The 24884-nt window shown below is 36.2% G+C and overlaps 2 protein-coding genes across 2 annotated transcripts; both read left to right on the top strand.

Annotated features, from left to right (window-relative positions):
• The first annotated feature begins 588 nt into the window (after window positions 1-588).
• On the top strand, window positions 589-8003 carry LOC110638888 (lysM domain receptor-like kinase 3). The gene is made up of 11 exons (XM_021789606.2): window positions 589-1705; window positions 2770-2853; window positions 3515-3814; window positions 3966-4111; window positions 4203-4292; window positions 4402-4507; window positions 5192-5343; window positions 5416-5513; window positions 5596-5743; window positions 6454-6561; window positions 7662-8003. The coding sequence occupies exons 1-11, from the start codon at window positions 1108-1110 to the stop codon at window positions 7824-7826; spliced, it is 1995 nt and encodes a 664-aa protein (XP_021645298.2). The 5' UTR covers window positions 589-1107; the 3' UTR covers window positions 7827-8003.
• A 13402-nt stretch (window positions 8004-21405) lies between these two features.
• LOC110638882 (uncharacterized) lies at window positions 21406-24111 on the top strand. Its single transcript, XM_021789600.2, has 4 exons — window positions 21406-21905; window positions 22498-22608; window positions 22697-23630; window positions 23727-24111. Exons 1-4 carry the CDS (start codon window positions 21633-21635, stop codon window positions 23936-23938), a joined length of 1530 nt encoding a protein of 509 aa, XP_021645292.2. The 5' UTR covers window positions 21406-21632; the 3' UTR covers window positions 23939-24111.
• The last annotated feature ends 773 nt before the right edge of the window (window positions 24112-24884 follow it).

Below are 24884 nucleotides of genomic sequence, written 5' to 3'. Positions count from 1 at the left end.
AAATTATCGGCGATTAATTGAGAAATTTGGCGCGGTTAAGAAAAAAGTGGGACCCAACCAACTGTCTCTCTCAATGAATCCTGGTCTTTGTTATTTGTGCCCAAGCTTTTTCCAACACCTCTCCAAGGCTCCAGTCCACGACCTTTTGCAATTTTGCATTGCTCTGCTAACCATCACTTGTTTTTCTCATTTCCCATTTTACCCTCCATTTCTTGTATTAATTATCAATTTCCTTTTCCTTCCTTGTGAATTTGCCCTAATGAGGTCGTTTTCAAGTTTTATTTATGAAAAAGAAATGAAAATTGGCATTTACTGCGATTTTATGCAACAAGTTTTCTTAAATAAAAAATCTCAAAAATCAAAGCTTTCACATTAAAATTATATAAAAAAAATAACATTTATTAAATTGAGATTTCATGACATATAATGAACATTGGAGAAAATTATCAATTTTGAGATTTTTTTTTAAATGAAAAAAATATTGAGAGGGTGGTTTAGTCATATGAAAAAAAAAAAAATCAAGGAGTCTGATCTCTTCACCTGAAAGTCGCTTACAGTGAAAAAAAAGTCGCTTACAGCAACAGACAATTAAGAGAGAGAAAAGCTCAATGAGGAAAACAGAACAAAACCAAACCAAATAAAGAATGCTGTGTTTGCAGGCCCCTCACTTCTGGCTCTCTGCTTCTTTCTTCTGCTCAAAACCCATCTCCTGCCCAGTTGAGCAAAACTCACCATTTCTCCCAAGTTTTTTTTTTTTTTTTTCCAAACCCGTCTTTTTTTTTCCTCATTACTTTGAATTCTTGAAAATGAAAAAGGATAATACTTACTGTAGATCCATTCCAACTTCTTTATCATTTGTTTGGTGCCAAACCCATGTTTTCTTTGACTGTTTTATGCTAAGTTGTCAGCTTGAGTCAATGTACTTCACTAAATTTAGCTGACTTATTCTTTATCAAATTTATCCTCTTCATCAAGGTTCATCATCAAGATTCAACATGCAAATATTGAACCTCTCTTTCCACATTTCTTAATTTTTTTTTTTTTAACTATCTTCTTCAATTTCGAATATTGAAGCTTCTTGCCTTACCACTGTTATTGCATACACAAATGTCAAGTACAAAGTATTGTCTCGTTCCTCTAATATGCTTTCTTTCTCTTCAAATCTTGTCTGCACACTCATATTCTACACAGCCCTTGAATTGTACGGACACCACACGCCTATGCACATCTTTTTTGGCCTTTAAACCCCAAGAGAACCAGACTCTAGCAGTGATCCAAAGCATGTTCGATGTATTACCCCAAGATGTAGCCATAGAAGGCAATGGTCACGGATACATATTCATCAAGAAGAATTGCTCTTGCTTATCCACAACCAAAGTTTATGCCTCTAACACTACATATACAGTGAAATCCAGTGAAGGTCATGTGTATGACATTGTGATCGACGCTTATGATGGGCTTGCTTTCATGCCTAACACTACTAGATTAGCCAAGGTCGGTGCGGTGATTTCGTTGAGGTTGTTTTGTGGGTGTTCAAATGGGTTGTGGAATTACTTGATGAGTTATGTGATGGGCGAAGGAGATACTGTGGAGTCACTTTCAAGTCGATTTGGGGTTAGTATGGGTAGTATTGAGGCGGTAAATGGGATAGGAAATCCCGATAATGTTACTGTTGGGGCTCTGTATTATATTCCCTTGAATTCAGGTTAGTCTTGTGCTGCAATTTTATCTTTTTTTCTTATGGGACTCCTGATGGGCAATTTTAAATGGGTTTTAGGTAAGTTGTTTAATTATGGAAATGTGCATATAAGTTTAAGATTTGAAGTAGCTTTTAACTTTTATTTTTGGTATGTGTATGTGTGATGCCGTGCCTTTTTGAGTTGTTAATTTGTTTGCTTTTGAGAAATGGATAAGAAGTTTGGTTAAACACGTAAGAAAAGTTGTTTGGCGAATTTAGCTTTCGTATTTGTGAAGTTGGACCTCGAACCCTCGGCAAAGAGTGGCAGCGTCCCACCAGGAACGCCCTTTTTATTTGTGAAGTTGGAATGCCACTGCTATGTGATTTTGAAAATGTTGAGACTGGTTTGAGTGATGGTCAGGAAGCAGAAACATGGTTCATTGAATGTGATTCTTGGCTTTATTTTAGTCGAAATAGCTTTTGAATTTGATTACTGAGCATACATGTAGAGGTCTAAAGCATTTCCTCAACCCAAAATTTTAGCTTACTCGATTCTGCAATCTCCTATTGAGGTGCATATGCTGATAAGTTTTGGGCTTGAGTTTGCTCTGATAGGCAATCTTAATTTTCTTATCTGATCATTGCAAGTAGCATATATTCAACGTATATTTTTTGGAAGTAATATTTTGAATAAATGGCTGAGTTATATAATGCAATGATCATCTCTCAATGTTTGATTTTGATGTTGAAGTTTCTGCAGTATAAACTTCAGTTCACAAATGGATAACTGGACTAATATTATAGTTTATGCATTAATCTTATTTAACTGAACACAAACTTCTTTCTTTCTGGATGGACTATCAGAAGGAAGGTTTCAGTTAATTTATAGTTTGCAATAAGAAGTGCTACAATGTAATTAACTGAACTTTAATATTCCTCACGTCCTTTCCACTTTTTTGTGTTCTTTTAGTAAACCATATGTCTCTACAACTGAACTTCATTTTCCAGTCATTTTTGTAAAAATATATCAGGTGGATATTTTCTTATTAATCTCTCCCTTCTTTTCTTCTTCTTCTTCTTCTCTTCCCCAGTTCCTGGTGAGCCTTATCCTGTGGAGAATGACATTCCTCCTAGTCCCACTCCAGTTCCTGAACCTTCTTTTGACAGTTACTCAGGTATGGCTTTGTACCCCTGTGATGTTGTGTAATTCGTTATGCCTCTTTACAAATACATACAACTGTGCACACACTCACAGAGAGATTGAGCTTTCGCATTGTTGCGTATTTCACTGGTTTTATATAAGATAATGACAAGTGTCCTGGCAACTTTGAAAAGAAAAAAAAAATTGTTAGTGTAATAATTGGAGCTTATACGAGTGAAATTATAGCAAGAAACTTGCTAGTTCACTATGCTTGGCATATCTTTGGGATGAAGAGAATTAACTTCACTACGGCCCGGTAAAGAACGAAATTAATTGTTTTTATTGATTACAAATAGATGACAAATGCCAACTTGCAATTCCTATTAGTTTACTGGTTGTCTTTTATGTTGACAAATGCATATCTCCCTTTTGATCTAAAGTAATTCTAATTTGTTGAGAGATAAATGAAATTAGGCACATTGACAGTAAACTTCATTCTAATTTCCCTTTTGAGCTGTAAATAATATTGAAATCTTGGTTTAAATTCTATGGACATCATTTTGGCCCCTGAGCTTATGATTATGATTCTTACCTCGTTTATCCTTGCTTTTTCCAATTTTCAACAGTTCTTTTGTTTAATCTCCAGTGTCACTTCTTATATGCTATATTATAACCTGAATGCCTTATGTTTGCAGAAAATCCACCAAAGCAGAAGGCTCATGTACCATATGGATGGATCATAGGGGGTCTTGGGATTGGTCTTCCACTGATTGTATTTTGTATAGTTATTTGTGTATGCTTGAAGTCCTCTAGCTGCTTTTCAAAAGCTCGAGGAGATCATGCTAAAGACCCTGATGGCAAGATTTCTCATAAGTTTCATATTCTTCGCAAGCCAAGTTTCTGTTGTGCTTCAGGAAGGTATATGACTGGCAAATCTGGAGATTGGAAGCAAACAAATGGAGAGTCTAGCAGCTACCACATCACTATACCTAAAGGTTTTATGAAACTTGTTAGGAGATTCTGATAGGGCTTTAGGTCTGGGAGTTTCAGTATTAATCATTGCTTTTTCAAATTTTTGGTGTCAGTAAAATGCTTCTTCTGCCAATTTCAAGCTTTAGATGTATGATTTTACATTCTTATTTACAGCTCTCGGAACTGATATGCTTGATGTGGAGAAGCCTGTGGTTTTCACGTATGAAGAAATTATTTTTGCAACTGATGGATTCTCTGATTCAAGTCTTATTGGGCATGGAACATATGGTTCAGTATATTATGGCCACCTTCATGACCAGGTTTCTAACTGTTTCCTTTGTTTCAAAGTTTTATATCATTATGCATACCAATTTACAATGTCACTCAAAAAACTAAAAAAAATCTTTTCAGGAGGTTGCTGTTAAGAGAATGACTGCTACAAAAACTAAAGAATTTATGGCAGAGATGAAAGTCTTGTGCAAAGTCCACCATACAAATCTGGTAATGCTCTTTGTAAACTGAATATTTGCCAGTGGTTCTATTAGTTTTCAATTCTGTTGGTTTCAAATTTTTTAAGATTTGACTCTGGTGTTGGTTTAATTTTGTCAAGGTAGAATTGATTGGCTATGCAGCCAGTGATGATGAGCTCTTCCTAATTTATGAATATGCCCAAAAGGGTTCACTTAAAAACCATTTGCATGATCCTCAGAATAAGGGTAAGTTGCTTGTAAAATCTTTGTTTATGCTTACAATAAAGTGCTCATGGTTGTATGTGTGGTCTAGTTGTTGTTGCAGTGTTACTTGTTTTGGATGGTTTGTATTTCGTAAGCTTGTTTGTTGATTGTTCTGAATAAATTTTAAAGAAGTCAATTGTGAGTAGTTGGGGGAGTGATATATAACAATATGCTTTTGACAGAGATAAAAGAAGTTTGGGAAGACATCTTAAAATGAACTTACATTTTAGTCTGCATTATGATTCTATGAATATAAAATGGTTGGGAGTGAATGAGTGTTGATGTTATAATTTGTATCAAGAAATGTATTACTCAAATACAACATTTGGTGACAGATTTTGCCTAATGTTGATAACAAGTTGGTGTGATAATAATATGAAATGATTTTGTTGACATTGAAAAGAAGAACAGGTGATCATGTTGAGAAGTATTCAAATTACTGTAGCCTGCAGTATAGCGTGGTTAACTACTTTTAAAGGATGGAAAATGGTTCTCTTTATATATATATATATATCTTGGTCCCTTGTCCATCATATTCAATATTCCAACTAGTGGCATTTATTCGACAGTGAAGTGCTTGTTGCTTGGACCCACAAGCCATTATGGTTTGTGTAACCATGACTAGTGTGTGTGATACTAAATGTTGCAAATGATATTTGCTTGAAGGTCATACATCACTTTCGTGGATCATCAGGGTCCAGATTGCACTTGATGCGGCTAGAGGTCTGGAATATATCCATGAACACACTAAAACACGCTATGTTCACCGGGATATCAAGACGGGCAATGTCTTACTTGATGGTTCATTCAGGGCTAAGGTTTTGACATATCATATTTTATCCTGTAATCTAATATACAATGGTTCATCTCACAATGTCTTTTGCATTTAGATTTCGGATTTTGGATTGGCAAAACTTGTTGGAAAAAAGGGTGAGGGAGAAGCAACAGCAACAAAAGTTGTTGGTACATTTGGTTATCTGGCTCCAGAGTAAGCAAATATACTTTTATTCAGCCACTGTGGTCTATAAAAAGTCCAACTAATCTCAACTTCTAGCATTGGTTCATTGCAGATATTTGAGTGATGGTCTTGCTACAGCGAAAAGTGACGTGTATGCATTTGGTGTTGTTCTTTTTGAGATCATATCTGGGAAGGAAGCCATAATACAAACTGAAGGTGCAGTTACCAAAAATCCTGAAAGACGATCACTGGCATCCGTTGTAAGCTCCTTTATTGCTCAAATATTGCTTTATAATACATGAGGGCCACAAAAAACCACGATTCAGATATTACTCCTAACCCTGTTTTTGACTTGAATCTTTGTAATTTGGACTTGTACACCATGTTAAAGTTGAAGGCAGAACCGACTCTAGTAGACTCATTGAAAAATTCCTGACAATATAATGTTTTTGTGATAACTTTCATGCCTGGATATAATTGTAGCCCAAAAAAAAAAGTTAGGAGTAGTGGTCCCAATTCCCAAATTCTATGGAGAGTGTTTGTTATGCTTTTTGCATCATTGTTGAAGGAGGTGACTCTATTTGCTCTTACAGAATTTTACATCTCCCATTTCTTTCTCAGTGATGAGTAGGGCAGCCTGTGGAATTAAGTTTCTAATAATCCATATTGCAATTTATCATTAGAGGTTATTGATTGAATAAATTTTATTAAACAACATATGGAGTGTAGACTGATAGGTTGAAAGGTTTTATAGCTTCCCAAAGTTAGGGTCTTCATTTTAGGTAAATGGATGAAGTTGAAAGGTATTTGAGGTGATAAATAATATATGTGTGTACTGTGCCTTGGTAGCTTGTGAATGTTCATTATATGTTCTGGTTATGTCTAATTTCCCTGAATGAATTAATATTTTGTCATTGTGTTGCAAATATGTTATATCCTTCTGATGTCCCTAGTGCTTCAAAAATTACAGATGCTAGCAGCTCTTCAGAGCTCGCCCGACTCCATGAGCATGTCAGGTTTGAAAGATCACATCGATCCTAATCTGATGGATTTATATCCTCATGATTGTGTATTCAAGGTACATTTCTTTCACCTTTGCTCATGTTTTAAATGTTACTGCAGATTAGCTTGGAGTCTTTCTAGGGAAAAAGGGCTCAATTGTTACATTACTTCAGTTGCTAAAATCTGATCGTCCAGAGAGATGAAATAAAAGGCAAAAGGCCTATGTAGTTCTTATAATAGTTGATTTGAAATTACATTGAAATAGTTAATCTGAATAAAAAAAGAGATGTTCTTCTCCTTGTGCACCATGGGAAATGGAACCACAATATACAAAAATAAGCTAGTAAATCCTAGCTGAAATTCACCTGTACACTGCTGTTGCATTTAAATATAATGGCTTGAACTTGGAACTTCTTTTCTTTAATTTGGTCCCTGCTTTAATTAAATACATTTTGTACCCCAGTTTCTTCATTTTTGTTGATCCATTCACAGTCATCATTGCTGAATCAAAAAATAATCTAGAAAAGAAGACCTGGACAAATAAAATGTGAAATGCTATAACTCACTCTCATTCTTTTGATGATAAAGCATTCCATTAGAACAAGCTTAAGTTACCTCTATGCTCCTCCCTTGGTATGTTGAATGAAATTCTTTGCTAGAAACTCTTTGCTGTGGCTGCCTCATATGGTATCAGCCTCACATTCAAAGAGGAAGTGTTGCTTCTATGTTTATTTATGAATTGCATTAATTTGTTCATTGGGATTGATTCGTTGTCAGCTCAGGCATGGATATACTTAAATTATGTCAATAGGTAGAGTGATATTGGAGAGAAATTATACGTGACCAGGGATGCACATAAATCATAAGCTACCAAGGCAGGGATAATCATCTAGGTCTTACTACATCATCAAAATCTTAACATCTACCTCTCTCTCTCTCTCTCTCTCTCTCTCGCTCGCTCGCTCGCTCGCTCTTTATTAGTTAAAAAACAGAATCACAATATATAGAGGTAACATTTTTGTGAAAAAAGCGTTTATATTTGTGGATGTGACTGCATATAAAACCCAGCATTGGTTACTGTTGCTTTAAATGTCATGGATATTTCGAAATTGCGTATCCAAGTGATATTTTTCTATTAACTTTTTAATTTTTTTGTTGGTGGATGCCAATGCTTAGATGGCCATGCTTGCAAAACAATGTGTGGATGAGGATTCCATCGTACGGCCTGACATGAAGCAAGTTGTGATTTCACTGTCACAGATCCTTTTATCCTCCATTGAGTGGGAAGCAACTCTGGCAGGAAACAGCCAAGTATTCAGCGGTCTTGTCCAAGGACGATAGATACTGAGCAAGCTCCTCTTCAATCCCCACTTATTTGAGCTCCTTCTGTTTGGCCTTATTCCCCACTTAAGCCCTTGTAATCTTGTGGTTACGTATGCACAGTGGCACTCAGATAGTGATATTCTCAGATAGTGATATTCCAATTAAGTGGTAATATAATATACTTGTGGTTGTCTACCTCTTTTTGTCTTCTTCCCCACTACTGATTTTGTATACAATTTTTACATGAGCAGAAAAATTTTGATGTAATGTGAGAAGTAATGATGTAGCTAAAGAAGGGTTGTACTGCTTTGTAAGAGAGAGTTTGGTAGGGATAAATTTTGACAATGGTCCCTGAATTTATCTAGTATAACATTATAGTCCTTCAATTTAAAAATGTAACATAAAATCCCTTCAACTTTCAAATTTTGCACAGTAAAATCCCTTTAATCTGTAATTGTCGATTTTTCAGTTAGATGCTGACCTGAATAGTTCGAGCTTGGAGCTTAATCAATATTTCTCTTTTCTTTCTTAAGTATAATATTTTTTCTCACTGTAAATAGAATGATTTTTCAGGTATAGGGAGAATAATTTTACAATTTGAATAAGAGAGGAGAGGGAAATGTTGATTAAGAGCCATGCGAAAGCTGTTCACATTAGTTTCAACTGAAAAATCAGTAAATGAAAGTTAGAGGGATTTTACTGTTTAAAATTTTAAAGTTTAGGAGGTTTCATGTTACGTTTTAAAATTTAAGGATTGTAGTGTTACAACCATATAAGTTCAGGGATAGTTATTAAAATTTACCTGAGTTTGGTAACTTATTACAAAACACAATCTGCTTACCTATTATCAGAGCTGAAGTATAGATATATGGTACAGAGAAAACTACTTGCAAAGTGATGTCAACACTTGACGAGGCGGACTGAAATATTTGCGAGCATGAAGAACAGCCCAGTTATCTATCAAATCTTGCAATTTCTTGACTACCCATTATCGTCTTCACATTCGCAACATAATTTTTTCGATTTCGTCGTGTCAAAATATGAGTAGAATTTCTTGTCTTTGGTAAAATCCTTGATTTCTATACGCAGTCGATTGTATGAATCAAACCATGCTTCTGTTTGGGTACTTTTATACCATTAATTGTACATTAAATTTGCTCAAAAGTCAAAAGGCTTAATCAAATATAAGGAGCCATGTGTGTGCCATTTTATGGAAGAAGGGATCTTTTGTTCAGTGGGAGACTCATTGGCTGTGAAGACTGTCCAACAATGTTGGTCCTAGGGACGGGCCCGTCGACGTAAGGCAACTCTTTGATATGAATCAAGATTAAGAATGAAGATTAGAGAAGAAGCAGTTACAAAACAGAGAGAAGAAAGAAAAAAGAGGAAAGACAAAATTAGAATAAGAGAATCAAGAGTTGTAATTTCATTTCATGAGAGAACAATTACAAGAAGAGCTGACCATTTATAATAGGTACAACTAACAACAATTCAATTACAACAACTTTATAACAGACTCTAACAACTCTGCCAATTCCTTACTGCCATCTGTATATTCTTCTTATTCTTCTCGCCTCTGCCCCTTTTATTGAACCAAACCTAGCTTCATTTAACTCTTCTTTCTCAATGCCCCATTTTATTAATTTCATACGCTATCGTTTCATGTTAGCTCGTATCAATACCCTCCCCATTAAGAACCTTATCCTCAAGGAAGAAATCAGGAAATCGCATTTGCAGATCATCAGCAAATTCCCATGTAGCATCTGCGAGAGATTTATCCTTCCAATGGATTAGTAATTGTGTTGCAGCTGCATTCTGCCTTTAATCATTCGTCTATCTAAAATAGCTTGTAGAAATATTGGGGCAATAGTAGCGAAAGTGGGAAGTGAAGCAGAAGCTGGAACAGAACTTGTAAATGGTTTCAAATGAGACACATGGAAGACATTGTGAATAAGGGCGCCTGAAGGCAGCTGGAGCTTATACGCAACTTTACCAATGCGATCAATAACAGGAAAGGGCCCAAAGTATCTTGGTTGTAGCTTCTGATTGCCCCTAGTAATAGATTGTTGTCGGTATGGCTGCAATTTAACCAAAACCTGATCACCAATATTCAAATCCCTATCTGTTCTATTCCTATCAACTTGTTTCATACGAGCATTGGCTCTAGTCAAGTGGTGTTGCAACAAAGCAATTGTATCTACACGGCTTCGCATGTAAATGTCTACAGCTGCTACAGAGGAATCATTAGGAAAATAGGGAACATGTATTGGTGGAGGAAACCCATATAGAGCCTAAAAGGGTGAAATTTTGATTGTGGAATGATAGGAAGTATTATACCAAAATTGTGCTAGAGAAAGCCATGTAGCACATGTATTAGGCATATCAGTAACCATACATCTCAAGTAAGTTTCCAGAGTTCTGTTGATCACCTCAGTCTGACCAACTGTTTGAGGGTGGTAAGCAGTAGAATATTGCAACCCAACACCTTGTAATGCAAAGAGCTCCTTCAAAAATTTGCTTAGAAATACTGCTCCTCTGTCAGTGGTAATAGTATTAGGCATCCCATGATGTTTGAAGACCTTATCAAAGAATGCTTGAGCAACTGTAGTGGCTGAATAAGGATGAGATAAGGGGAATAAAATGAGCATATTTTGTGAGTCTGTCCACTATTATCATTATCAAAGAATGACCCTTAGATTTAGGTAATCCTTCAACAAAATCCATGGTCAGATCAGAGAAGATTCCCTAAGGTACAGGTAAAGGTTGCAATAGCCTAGGAGATGCCACATTCTCGTACTTATACTGTTGACATATAGTACATGAGCGGATATGTTGCCCCTAACTGCTTTCCTCATTCCTTTCCAATAAACCACATTAGACAATCTCTTAATTGTGACAGTCACACCAGAATGCCCCCCCAATGAAGAATCATGAAAAAATTGGAGAAGTCTTGTTTTGAGTACTGGATCATCACCCACTACCAACTTCCCTTTCCTTTTCAGAGTGTCATGAAGCCAAGTATAATGCTTATGAGAATTGGAATCAAGTTTGAGATCCTCAATAATAGAAACCAAGTGTGCATCACTGGACCAAGTGCACTTAATAGCCTGCATTAAATCAGCAGGTAAAAGAATTACAGTAAGAGCATGCAATTGAGCTTGAGAAGCCCTTGAGAGTGCATCAGCAGCTGAATTATCACTTCCTCTCATGTAAACTATCTCATAGTCAAATTGCAAAAGTTTGGCCAACCAACCTTGTTGTTGCACAGTAGTTAACCTTTGATCCAACAAGTACTTCAGAGGTTGGTGATCTGTCCTGATAATGAAGTGATTTGGAAGCAAATAATGCTCCCATTTTTTTAAGGCAAAGAGAATTGCTAGCATTTCTCTTTCATAAGCATGCAGGGCTTGGTGTTGTGATGAAAGACCTTTGCTTATATAAGCAATGTGATGACTTCTTGCATCAATACAACCCCAATTCCATCTCCTGAAGCATCAGTTTCCACTACAAAAGTTTTGATGAAATTAGGAAGAGCCAACACAGGAGCTGAAACCATTGCCCTCTTCAACTAATCAAAATCCTCTTGTGCATCCACTGTCCATTCAAAAGCTTGATTCTTTAATAAATCCGTTAGAGGCCTAGCAATCTTGCCATAATCTTTCACAAATCTTCTATAATAGCCCGTAAGTCCCAAAAAACCCTTCAATTGCTTTACAAAAGTGGGAATTCTACAGTCTTGCACAGCAACGATTTTCTTACTATCAGTATGAACTCCTGCTATAGAAATCAAATAGCCTAGATATTCCACCTGAGTACATCCAAAAACACGCTTGCCTTAGCTACTAATTGATGTTCTCTCATTCACTGGAATACCATTTTCAAATGCAAAACATGAGATTCTTTTGAAGGGCTATAGATGAGTATGTCATAAAAAAAAAAAAAAAGCACAAACTTCCTAAGATATTCCTTGAAAACTGAATTCATGAGACTTTGAAATGTAGAAGGTGCATTTGTTAAACCAAAGGGCATAACAAGGAACTCAATGCCCCTCATGAGTTCAAAAATCTGTCTTATGCATGTCTTTAGGGTGCATTTGAATCTGCCAGTACCCAGATTTAAGATCAATTTTAGAAAAGAATTCAGGTGACCCTAACTCCTCCAATAGCTCCTCAATGACAGGAATAGGAAACCTGTCTTTAACTGTATTCTTATTAAGAGCTCTATAATCAATACAAAGGCGCCAAGACCCATCTTTCTTCTTGACTAAAACTACAGGACTGGAGTAAGGGCTTTGGCTATGCTGTATTACCCCAGTATTGAGTATTTCTTGAATCATCTACTCAATGACATCCTTTTGCATTGAAGGATACCTGTATGGTCTTACATTCACTGGTTCCACTCCTTCCTTTAATATGATTCGGTGATCATTTTTCCTAAATGGTGGTAAAGTTTTCAGATCTTGAAAAACATCAGAAAAGTCTTGTAATACCTGTTGTAACTTAGGCCCAATTGTTATTGTCATTCAATGCTAAGCTATATACTTGCTTATTCTGCCGTATAAGTTGCATAGATTGGAATTGATGAGTAATATGTAGCTTATGAATTAGTTGAGAATTGGCCAATTCTAAGGATCGAGAATCTTGCCCCTTCAAAGTATATATCACATCACCAATCTAAAACTTCATTTGGAGAGTTTGAAAATTCCAAACAATCTCTCCCAAGGTAGCAAGCCAATGAGCACCCAAAATCACATCATAACTGTCTAAGGGCAGTATAAAAACTTCAGTAGTGAATTGTTGATTCTGCATAAACCAAGTAAATGATTTGCAGAAATATTCACACTTTAATTCTTGTCCATTGGCCACTTCCACCTTAATACCATTGATACGAAGTTGTTGTGTAAACAAAAGATACGATGGCGTTTTGATTGAAATGAACAAGTGAGATGTTGAAGATTTTAGTGAGTGTAGCATTCTAATAAAAGCAGGAAAGAAGTTATTCTGTTTAGGAATTGTATACGTGGCGCGAGGAGAACAGATTAGTTAGTTTCTGTAGGGAATCAATTAGCTGTTCTATTTTGTGTAAGCTCATATATTGAGCTTAACTCCTGTAATTGGAGTGTGATTGAAATAATAACTGTCTTCTTCTTCTAGATCTATTTTTCTTTTATTGTTCTTCTTCTCTTCTGTTAAAAAATTCTTTTCTTTGCAACATTGGTATCAGAGCTGGTCATCATCGGCCATGGCAGAGGGTACAAGAGCGCAGAAGTGGAGACGTGAAATGATTTCTTTGTTGCAAGATTTTGATCAAAGATGGGAGCAAAAGCAATCGGTTTTGCAACAAGAATCTGAGAGTCGTAACATTCAGATGATGATGGACATAAAAGCTATGGTGGCTGGATTGAGTTTGCAGAACAATGAGCTTGCTGGGAATAGAGGCCAATCAAGTAATACACCAGCGGGAAACAGGTTTAATTCACCCAACCCTCATTCTTGGCATCATTCTACAAAATTAGAATTTCCAAGATTTGATGGCAATGATTTAGAAACATGGCTGTTAAAAACTGAGTATTATTTTGAGGTAGTGAATGTGTTACAGGAGAATAGAGTGAAAGTGGCAGCCCTACATTTAGAGGGTAAAGCCATCTTGTGGCACTAGGGGTATGTTAAAATTAAGAGACCTGCTGCATATGATAATTGGCAAGAGTATGTAGGAAGTTTGAGGGCAAGATTTGGGAAGCAAGGTTATGATGATCCTTTGGCAGAGTTAAAGAACTTAAAACAAACACATGGTCTGGAAGAATATCTTGATACGTTTGATGCATTATATCCTAAGGCAAGAGTGAGGGAAGATCAAGCCCTTAGTTTCTTTCTTTCTGGATTAATTGATGAGCTTCAGATGCCTGTTAGGATGTTCAAACCTCAAACCTTAGCTGAGGCTTATGCATTAGCCAAATTACAAGAAATAACTGTTGCTGTAATCCAAAGCAAACCCAAACCTGCAGTTAAGACCTATACTTCCTTCACATCTCTTGTTAATTCCACTAGCAATCACAAGAATAATATACCAAACCCAAAAGACCAACCCGGATTATTACCTACACCTAACATCTCCAAATTACCTGTTACAAAGAAACCACAGGAGTTAACCAGTAAGGAATTCAATGAAAAAAGAACTAAAGGGCTATGTTTTTGGTGCAATGAAAAATTTACTCCTGGGCATAAGTGTGCTATGAGGCAAGCTTTTGTTATGCATATTAGAGTGGATGAGGGAAGTGATGATGAGGAAGAAATGTTGGGTTGTGAGGAAGAACTTGTGACTGGGCAAGAGTTGCAAATGTCACTTAATGCAATGAGAGGCACACCTGGAGCACAGACTATGTGTGTTGCAGGAACATGTGGTAAAAGGAGTTTGCAGGTTCTAATTGATACAGGTAGTACTCACAATTTCCTTGATTACATATAGCAAGAAAGGTGGGATGTGAATTGGTGAAAGTGACTGGAGTTGTGGTTAAGGTTGCTAATGGTCAAGAACTACAGTGTGAGCATTTTTGTAAGGAATTTACTTGGTGTATGCAAAATCAAACTTTTACTATTGAAGTTTTTATTCTACCATTGGATAGCTATGATTTGATTCTTGGGGCTAATTGGTTAGCTACTTTGGGAGAAATAACATGGAATTTTCAGACTTTACAAATGAAATTTTGGGTTGATAATAAGGCACATGTGTTGCAAGGCCAGAATAAACAGTACTTAGAGTTGACTGTAAATAAGCAAATTCATAAATTGCAGAAAGCCCATCAGGTGTCTTCAATGCAACTTGTGTGGCATAAGGAATATTGGAATTCCTCACAACCAATTCAATTGAATGCTTTGCATGCTACTGTTTCTACCTGGCCCGAATTACAGCAAACACTCCAAGACTATGCTGATGTTTTCAAAGATCTTAAAACGTTACCACCCTCTCGAAGTCATGATCATAGAATTATATTGAAAGAAGGTGCAACACTTGTTAATGCTAGACCATACAGGTATCCTGTGATGCAGAAGAATGTGATAGAAAATATGATTGATGAAATGTTGCAGACTGGAGTTATACAGCATAGTCAGAGTCCATTTGCAAGTCCTGTGGTTCTAGTGAAGAAAAAGGATGGGTCTTGGCGTATGTGTATTGATTACAGGGCTCTAAATGATATTACTGTAAAGGATAAATTCCTATACCTATCATTGAAGAACTTTTGGATGAATTGGGCAATGCTACAATCTTTTTGAAAATTGATTTGAAATCTGGGTATTGGCAAATCCGAATGCATGCTGATGATGTTCCAAAAACAGCTTTCAAGACTCATGAAGGGCATTATGAATTTCTTGTCATGCCCTTTGGCTTAACGAATGCTCCTTCCACCTTTCAAAGCCTTATGAACAGTATTTTTAGACCATTTCTCAAGAAATTTGTTTTGGTCTTCTTTGATGATATTCTGATTTACAGTGCTACTAAAAGTGATCATATTTTGCATTTGCAACAGGTGTTGAATGCTATGAGAGCCAATCAATTAGTAGCCAAGGAAAGTAAATGCTCCTTTGGTTTTGCTCAAGTGGAGTATTTGGGACACTTGATTTCAGCACAGGGTGTTCATACTGATCCAAACAAAATTGCAGCAGTTAAGAATTGGAAGACACCAACTACTATCAAACAACTCAGAGGGTTTTTAGGCCTTACTGGGTATTATAGAAGATTCATTAAGGGATATGGTCATATGGCTAAGCCTCTCACAGATCTTTTAAAGAAAAGCTCTTTTAATTGGACTGACCAAGCACAATTTTCTTTTCATGAATTGAAGGAAGCACTTATATCAACACCTGTATTAGCTTTGCCTAATTTCCAAAAAGTGTTTGTTGTAGAAACAGATGCCTCAGGAGGGGGTATTGGTGCTGTTCTTATACAAGAGGGTCATCCAATAGCTTATATCGGTAAAGCTTTGTCACCAAAGAATCAAGCTTTACTAGTATATGATAGGGAAATGCCTGCCATTTTGTTTGCAGTCAAGAAATGGGAGCATTATCTTCTTCCCAAGCACTTTATCATTAGAACGGACCATCAACCTCTCAAGTATTTAGTCGAGCAGAGGGTGACAACCCCAAGTCAGCAAGCTTGGCTAGCAAAATTGCTTTAGTTTGATTATGAAATTGTCTACAAGAGAGGCCCAGAAAACACAGCTGCGGATGCTCTTTCTAGAATGGCTACTGAGGAAATTTATGCTATTACTGTTATTGTATTACCTGCTGATTTACTACAGCAAATTCAACAAGCATGGCAAACTGATCCTCATTTGCAGTCTCTAATCCTTGCCAAACAATAGGATTCTTCTTCTCACATTCAATATAATTGGATCAGTGGTTGTTTAAGAAGAAAAGGGAAGTTGGTTGTAAGGGATAATGCTTCCTTGAGGTTGCAACTACTTAAATTTTTCCATGATTCTCCATTGGGTGGCCATTCTGGTGTTCATGCTACATTTAAAAGAATGAGTGCAGTAGTTTATTGGAAGGGGATGCTTAAGGCTATGAGGCAGTACATTAGAGATTGTGCTATTTGTCAACAATACAAGTATGAGGCTATAGCTACTCCGGGGCTTTTGCAACCATTACCACTTCCTCATAGTATTTTCACTGATTTGACTATGGACTTTATTGAAGGGTTGCCTAAATCCCAGGGTAAGTCTGTGATATTGGTGGTAGTTGACAGATTAACTAAATATAACCACTTCCTAGCCTTACCTCAACCATACACTGCAGCTATAGTTGCCAAAGTTTTCTTTGATAATATTTACAAGTTGCATGGGTTGCCACACACAATTACAATCGATAGAGGTTCCCTTTTTCTCAGTATTTTTTGGAAGGAGCTATTTGCATTACAAGGGGTCGGATTACAATATTCAACAGCCTATCATCCTCAGACTGATGGCCAAACTGAGGTGGTCAACAGATGCCTTGAAACATACTTGCGGTGTATGGTGGGAGAGATGCCTCACAACTGGTCTTCATGGCTTTCCTTAGCGGAATTTTGGTACAACACTTCTTACCATACAACCATTAAAATGTCCCCTTTCCAGGCTTTGTATGGAATTCCTCCACCAGTGCATATTCCATATTTTCCTCATGATTCAACTGTAGAGGCTGTTGACATTTTATTACAGGATAGGGAGGCTACTATCAATTTGCTGAAGCATCATTTGGATCAGGCTAGTAATCGAATGCAGCAACAAGCCAACAAGCATAGAACTGACAGGGAATTTAATATTGGTGATATGATTTATGTTAAGTTGCATCCTTACAAGCAACAATCTCTTAATTATAGTTTTGCCAAATTTCAACGTAAGTACTTTGGTCCATATCCTATTCTGGATCGTGTTGGTAAAGTTGCTTATAAAGTTCAATTGCCTCCTGAAGCTCTAATTCACAATGTTTTCCATGTGTCCCTCTTAAGACCAACTTCTGCCACTGTTGATGCATCTTCACAGTTACCTCCCTTACCATCACTGGTTTCAGACTACCATCAGGCTATTTTGGACAAGAGGATAGTTAAACGCCAAAATGCCGTTGCTACGCAATTATTGATTCATTGGAAGGGACATTCTCCTGCTGATGCCAGTGTTATCAAAGGCGAGCGAGGCGCCCAGGCGAGGCGCCAGGCGAGGCGAGGCGTCCCTCTGTCGCCTCGACTGGAACGCCTGGCTCGGCTTGGAGGAGGCGACGCCTCTGGCCGGAGAGGCGAGAGGCGACGCGGGCGAGAGGCGACGCCTCTTCACAAGTGTTTTTTTTTAAATTAAAAATCGATAAATTTATCTCCATTCCACCACCAAGAGACCCTTTTCTTCTCAACCTCACGAAGACGCTCTCTCTCTCTCTCTCTCTCTCTCTCTTCTTCTTCTTCTTCTTCTTCTTCCGCTTCAATCTCTCTCTACGTCCCTTTCTTTTTTTTTTCTCCCTCTCCGTCTCCACCTCTGTCGATCTCTCTCGGATCCTTTTTTTTTTTTTCTTTCGATCTCTCTCACGTCCCTTCTTTTTTTTTTTTTTTTTTTTTCTCTCCCTCTCCACAGTGATATCACGCTGCTCTCCACTGCTCTCCTCAGTTGATCTAACCCTGCACTCCTCTGTTGTTCTCACGTTTATTTTTCTTTTTTTTTTCTTTTTTTTCTGTCCTCTCCTTATTTCTTTCTGCTCTGCTCCTTGATCTCACGTCCCTCTGTTGATCTCACGTTTTTATTTTTTTCTTTTTTTTTTTTTTCTGTCCTCTCCTTATTTCTTTCCTGCTCTGCTCCTTCTGATCTCACGTCCCTTTTTATTTTTTATTTTTCCTTCTCCTCCTTTTAATTAATTAGTTATTATTATTTATTTATTTATTTATTTATTTATTAATTTAATTATTTGATTTTTATTAATTAATTATTTAAATTTTATGAGTATTGGTGAATTTATTATTTTAATTTGTATTCTTATTTAATTAGTTGATTAATTAATATGGGTATTGTTGATTTGTTGGTATTTAGTTTAATTTTTATTTATTATTCTTGTTAATTTGATTAATTTTACTTTTTAATTAGACATTATTTATTAATTAATTAATTATTTTATATAGGTATTATTAATTTATTGTTAATTTAATTTTTTATCTTCTTATTATTGTTAATTAATTATTTAATTTATATGGGTATTGTTAATTTATTATTAATTAGTTTACCTTTTACTTGTTATTATTATTAATTAGTTTTAATTTGATTAATTTTACTTTTTTCTTTTTAATTAGATATTAGATGTTTATTTTATATGGATATTATTAATTTATTGTTAATTTGATTATTTTTCTTTTTGTTCTTAGTAAGTAATTGTGTAATTTATATGAACATTATTACTTTGTTGTTAATTAGTTTACTTTTTACTTCTTATTATTGTTAATTAGTTGTTAGATTAATTAGTTTTACTTTTGTCTTGTTAATTAGACATTAGTTGTTTATTTTATATGGTATTATTAATTTATTATTAATTTGATGATTTTACTTTTTGTTCTTATTAATTAATTGTTTAATTTAAGTATATATATATATATATAATTTAAACAATTAAGGTTATGGCGCCTCGCTTCAAAAAGGCCCTCGCCTCGCCTCTCGCCTCTCGCCTAAGGCAATAGAATGCTCTATCGCCTTAGTGTCGCCTTTCGCCTTGATAACACTGGCTGATGCTACTTGGGAGTTTGCGAAAGAGATGAAGTTTCCAGTTTTTTTCCTTGAGGACAAGGAAAGCTAAGAGGGGGGGTATTAATGCGAAGTTGTTGTGTAAACAAAAGATACGATGGCGTTTTGATTGAAATGAACAAGTGAGATATTGAAGATTTTAGTGAGTGTAGCATTCTAATAAAAGCAGGAAAGAAGTTATTCTGTTTAGGAATTGTATACATGGCGCGAGGAGAACAGATTAGTTAGTTTCTGTAGGGAATCAATTAGCTGTTCTGTTTTGTGTAAACTCATATATTGAGCTTAACTCCTGTAATTGGGGTGTGATTGAAATAATAACTGTCTTCTTCTTCTCTTCTGTTAAAAAATTCTTTTCTTTGCAACAACCATTCACCTTTGCCATGTTACATCCCAACTTCATTGCTGTTGTAACATTAAGGAAGTTATGTGTACTTCCTGTATCCACCAATATCTGCAATTTCCTCTTTTTTACCATGCCTTCAACACTCATGGTTTGAGCTCCTACAGTCCCTCTCGTGGCATTTAGAGACAGCTGCAAGTCCTATGCAAAACCTTCCTCCTTAATTTCTAAGCATTCATCATCCTCATCTCCACCTTCATCAACCTTCAATTGCATAGTAAATGCCTGCCTCTTCTTGCACTTATGGCCAGGCACAAATTTCTCATCACACCAGAAGCATAACCCTTTTGTTCTTTTCTCATTAAGTTCCTTGCTAGTTAGAACTGGTTGTTTAGGGTTTGTAGTAGTATTAATAGGCAGCTTGGGAATATTAGGAGTATGTAGCAGCCTTGGTAACTCCTTAACAGCAGTAGGCTTAACAGTAGTAGTGTTAGAAGTATTGTAAGAAATTCCAGCAGAATAAGTAGATCTTGCAGTAGATATGGACTTATGTTGTATAGCAGCTACTGTGATTTCTTGAAGTTTAGCTAGTGCATACGCTTCAACTAGTGTCTGAGGCTTAAACATTCTGACTGGCATTTGAAGTTCATCATTCAGCCCAAAAAGGAAAAAACTAAGGGCTTGATCTTCCCTTATTCTTGTTCTTGGGTACAAAGCATCAAATGCATCTAAATATTCTTGTAGGGTTTGTACTTGTTTCAAATTCTTTAATTCAATCAAAGGATCATCAAATCCCTATTTACCAAATCTGGCCCTTAACCCTCTAACATACTCTTGCCAATCAGTATACACCCCAACACCTTTCATACCAACATACCCTTGGTGCCACAAAATAGCTTTTCCGTCTAAATGCAAAGCTGCCAATTTAACTTTGTTTTTAAACGAGACATTAGCTGCTTCAAAATAATATTCAACCTTTAATAACCAAGATTCTAATTCATCACCATTAAAATTAAAAGGAGGAAAATCCAATTTTGGATTATGCCAAGAAAATGCAAACCTGTTAAGTTGAGTGGGCCTGTGAAGCTGTTTCCATTTGAACCCTATTTGCAGTAGCCATCTCATTATGCTGTAGACTCAACCCCGTGAAGAGAGACTTCAGTTCTAGAATAGCTTGAGAACTTCGAGATTTCGCTTCTTGTTGCCATACTACATGTCTCTGTTCCCATTTCTGATCCATTTCCTGCAACATCAAAGCAATTTCTTTTTTCCAGTCATGAGATCTAGTGCCCTCTGCCATTACCGAGGATCTGAAGCTCTGATACGAATGATACGAATCAAGATCAAGAATGAAGATTAGAGAAGAAGCAGTTACAAAATAGAGAGAAGAAAGAAAAGAGAGGGAAGACAGAATTAGAAGAAAAGAATCAAGAGTCGTAATTTCATTTCATGAGAGAACAATTACAAGAAGAGCTGACCATTTATAACAGGTACAGATAACAACAATTCAGTTACAACAACTTACAACAGACTCTAACAACTCTGCCAATTCCTTACTGCTATCTGTATATTCTTCTTATTCTTCCCGCCTCTGCCCCTTTTATTGAACCAAACTCAGCTTCATTTAACTCTTCTTTCTCAGCGCCCCATTTTATTAATTTCATACGCTATTTCACGTTAGCTCGTATCACTCTTCAAGCCCAAACGCCTTCATGACGTTGTTGAAGTCCGAAGTGTTCATGGGAAACTTTCTGAAGAGAATCCCACCAGTTTTGTGTAGCAAATAGTGGTATGGTTTCTCAGTTTTCATAGAGTAAGAAACTGATGAGATGAAAGAGAACGGAAGGGAAAGGAAAGGTATTGAAGTGTTTTTGGTGTGGGATTTCAATTTCCTTGAAATGTTTCGCCATTCTTGCTTAGCTGCTCCTGTGCTGCCGTATTGGACCATTTGGTCCTATTCTTGAATGTGGATGGAGCGTGCAATGAACGCGCCAGCCTGCAGCGTCGTGACTCGGGACTCGCTTGGACTGCGATTGCGTCCAGATTCACGGCATATGTATTGGTGGATTTTTTTTTTTTGAGTTTTGGGCCAATCTGATTTGGGCCTGGTGCATTAAATCCCTCGTTCCGACCCGAGCCAAAAGTACTGAACTCGGTTGCCCGGCCCGTTCCCGCTTAGTTACAAAATTCAAATCCAAACACGCAAGAGAGGATTCTAGTCCGTTGGGCGAGAGAAATGGCGAGAAACGAAGGGAAAGCGAAATCGGTGAGGAGAGCACTGAGGGACGTATCGAATAATAACACTAATGGCAACAATGGTGGTGGCGGAGGAGGAGGAAGATTCTCCAAATCTGTGAATGAGAATAAGAAATCGATCTCCGAGAAGCAAGTCGAAAACCAACAAAGTGTTGTTACTATGGCTCAACAAGAGGAAGGCAGCAGAGGAGAAGAAGACCACCTTGATTGCATCTTGCTTGTTCAGTCCGATCTCTCCTCTATCACTCGCCAGGTAAAGCTCTATTTACGAACAGAAACTCTGCGTTTTTAGGTTCAAAAATATTTGCTAGTGCTTTCTAGTGTTTTGATTTGATTTTTGCTAGAATGGTCTTTCTAGTCTCAGCTACCAAAACTGAATGTTCCAGTCATAGATAATTTGGTTTCAGTTCTCTTCTTTTCAGATTTTCCTTGAGGCTTCATTTGAATTGTGTGAATTTCAAATGATGAGGCATTTGAATTTGATATTAGGTTGAATTGAAACACAAATCCAAATCCTTAATTATTTCAAATGCACACCTATAATAACGGATACTTCAGTGCAAACTTTTAATTGGTGGCTTCATAATTCTGTGTTTGGTTGGATACAATGTTGCTTCGACAGATGACCTTTGTATGTATTAGAACATTTAGGACTTCTGCTATTATGCTTGCATGAATGCTGTGAAAATCTCAACGGCAAACGCTATGTAATGAACTAATTAAATTGGCCATTTGCCCTATTCCAGAAATAGCAAAAGATTTGTGAGAATGAAAATGCTCCTTGAACAAATGACCAAGATGAAATTATAGCTGTATCATGCATAACTATTTTGTCAATTTGACAGATTGATGAACTTGTTGCGCAAGCATTAAAACTGAAGGCCACCAGCAAACATGGAAGAAGAGAAATTGAATCCTTTTCTCATGTCTTGTGTGATATGCTTTCATCTTTAAAGGTCAGTTATCTAGAAATTCAGTTTTTGGTTGCAATTGCATAAACTCTATTGCATGAATGACATGGAGCATCCCATACAATGATTGCAGTCATGGGTTCCCAGATTGCAAAATGCCTTCTCTGCCGAATGTGAGACTCGGTTGGGCCAAAGTTTGGCAGTTAATACTGTTTCTGACATAAATGAAGATGAAAACTTTGAGGTTGAAAGTCCAGAACAAACCAGGATGGACTCACTGATCTCTCCTTCTCCTCTTGTGTCCTGGCGAGTTGATTGTAATACAGAGAGAGGTAGACAACTCTTTCTGCTCACTCCTCTTCCTATATCAAAAACGTTATCCTCCAAACATCTGGACTTGTGTAAATCAGTATTTGAAAGGATTGCTTCTAATCCTGCTGTTGAGCTACCATCGTTTCTATCAATTTCTGGAGACATACAAGATGATTTTCTTGAAGGTATAGCTACAAAGCCAACCCCAAATGAGCCTTCTAATCCAGTTATGACTAAAACGAAAAGGAACATTGATTCTGGGTGTGTTTCCCCTCCAATCTTTTCCAATAGAGATCAATCTATTCTTGTTATGACTCCATGCTTAAAGATGTCTCCTCCAAAATCTTGTGTGTTGCTTGAACCTATTTCTGAGTCTTCTCATAAAGGCAAAGCTGTGTTTCGGAAGTCAACCCCATTTCCTGTTGGAATTCGTTCACAGATTTCTGAATCGTCCTCTGACAGTGAAGGTTCTGAGGATCTGACTTTGAAGTATCCAGAGCTCATGGGGATACAACAGGCCTATAAATCTAGGATGGGAAAGAAAGAGTTAGAAGCATCACCTAATTGGATTTTTTCTCCTCCTAAAACCTGTGTTCTACTGGAGCCAACAGATGAAAAATCAGTGGACACAATCGCTACCGATAACCACTTGCCAATCAGTGCTCCTGTTTTGAATCAGCAAGCAAACTTGGGTTCATCAAAAGATTACAATGATCAAGTTGGTTGTCATGGAATCGAGAAATCTTCTAACCAAGGTATTCAGCCTCTTCATCTGTATACTCTTTTTCATTATGCAAATCATATGTTGAACACAATTCTAACAGGGCTTCTATTTTCAAAATAACCTATAGATAGCAGCTTGACGCTGGTAGAAAGCACCCCCATATGGAACGAACCTGCAAGCACAATGAGAAGAGGGAAGCTTCCAGGAGAGAATACTCTGAAAAAGGAGCTGTGGACAAAGTTTGAAGCAGCGTCTACTTACGGGCTTCGTTTAAATGTATCTGAATTTCAAAGGACTGCACAGAAAGGATTTCTTGACTTGCTTGATGAAGTATCTTGAGAAAGGGAGAGTCCACTGTCTGCCAGTTTGAGATGACACATTCTCCTTGATGATTAAGATTTTGATTTGCAAATCCTTTTGTATGGTATACTGGCAAATGTGTTTAGCAGTGGTAAGGTTCTTGCCGTCTTTGTGATTATCATCATCAAATCAATAGGCACTGAATTAATTTTCGGGGTTCGAGTCTCCATCGAAAATAAATCAAGAAAAAAACGTATGTCCACCATCCAAACCTGGACATCTACAGCAGGCAAGACTATTTTAAATATTGCATTTCTATTGGAGAATTTATAATCATTTAAGTTTCAGTTAGACATAAATATCATTATCTTTACCTCATGTTTTTATAACATCATTATGTTAATCAATATTTTAACTTGGTTGCATTTCTCTTTCCAATATTTCATTTGAAAAATCTTTCATATATATATATATATATATATATATATATATATTTGTTAAGTACTTTACTTTAAATAAAACTAGTTTTTATTAAACATGCCTCGTATATTTTCTTATTGTATATATTCATAATTTAATATTTTTATATATAACTTTTTATTAATTTTTATATAATATAATATTATTATAATATATTAATTATTATTATTATGATAATATAATAATCTTCCATTTTAAATTAAAGAAATGATAAACGTGCCTTTAACATTTTTAAATTAAGTCGATGGAAATAAAAGTATATTAACATAACAAAAAATTATTTATATATATAAATTAAATTTTAAAAAAATTAATTATTATATTTAATAATATTATAAAAATTAAACTCTCATTAACTCACCACTTGTTGGATTCAAAAATATATTTTGGCCAAAATTAGAATAATATTTTTATTTTTATCTCAACTTTTATTCATATTTTGCTAAAGATTTATTTGATATTATTGTTAAATTGCTATAAAAAAATATTTATTATTTAATGAATA

This window comes from Hevea brasiliensis, chromosome 1 (genome assembly GCF_030052815.1).
Source record: "Hevea brasiliensis isolate MT/VB/25A 57/8 chromosome 1, ASM3005281v1, whole genome shotgun sequence".
NCBI lineage: Eukaryota > Viridiplantae > Streptophyta > Magnoliopsida > Malpighiales > Euphorbiaceae > Hevea > Hevea brasiliensis.
Note: the sequence above shows the minus strand (reverse complement) of the source record. Positions and strands in the feature narration are given on the sequence as shown.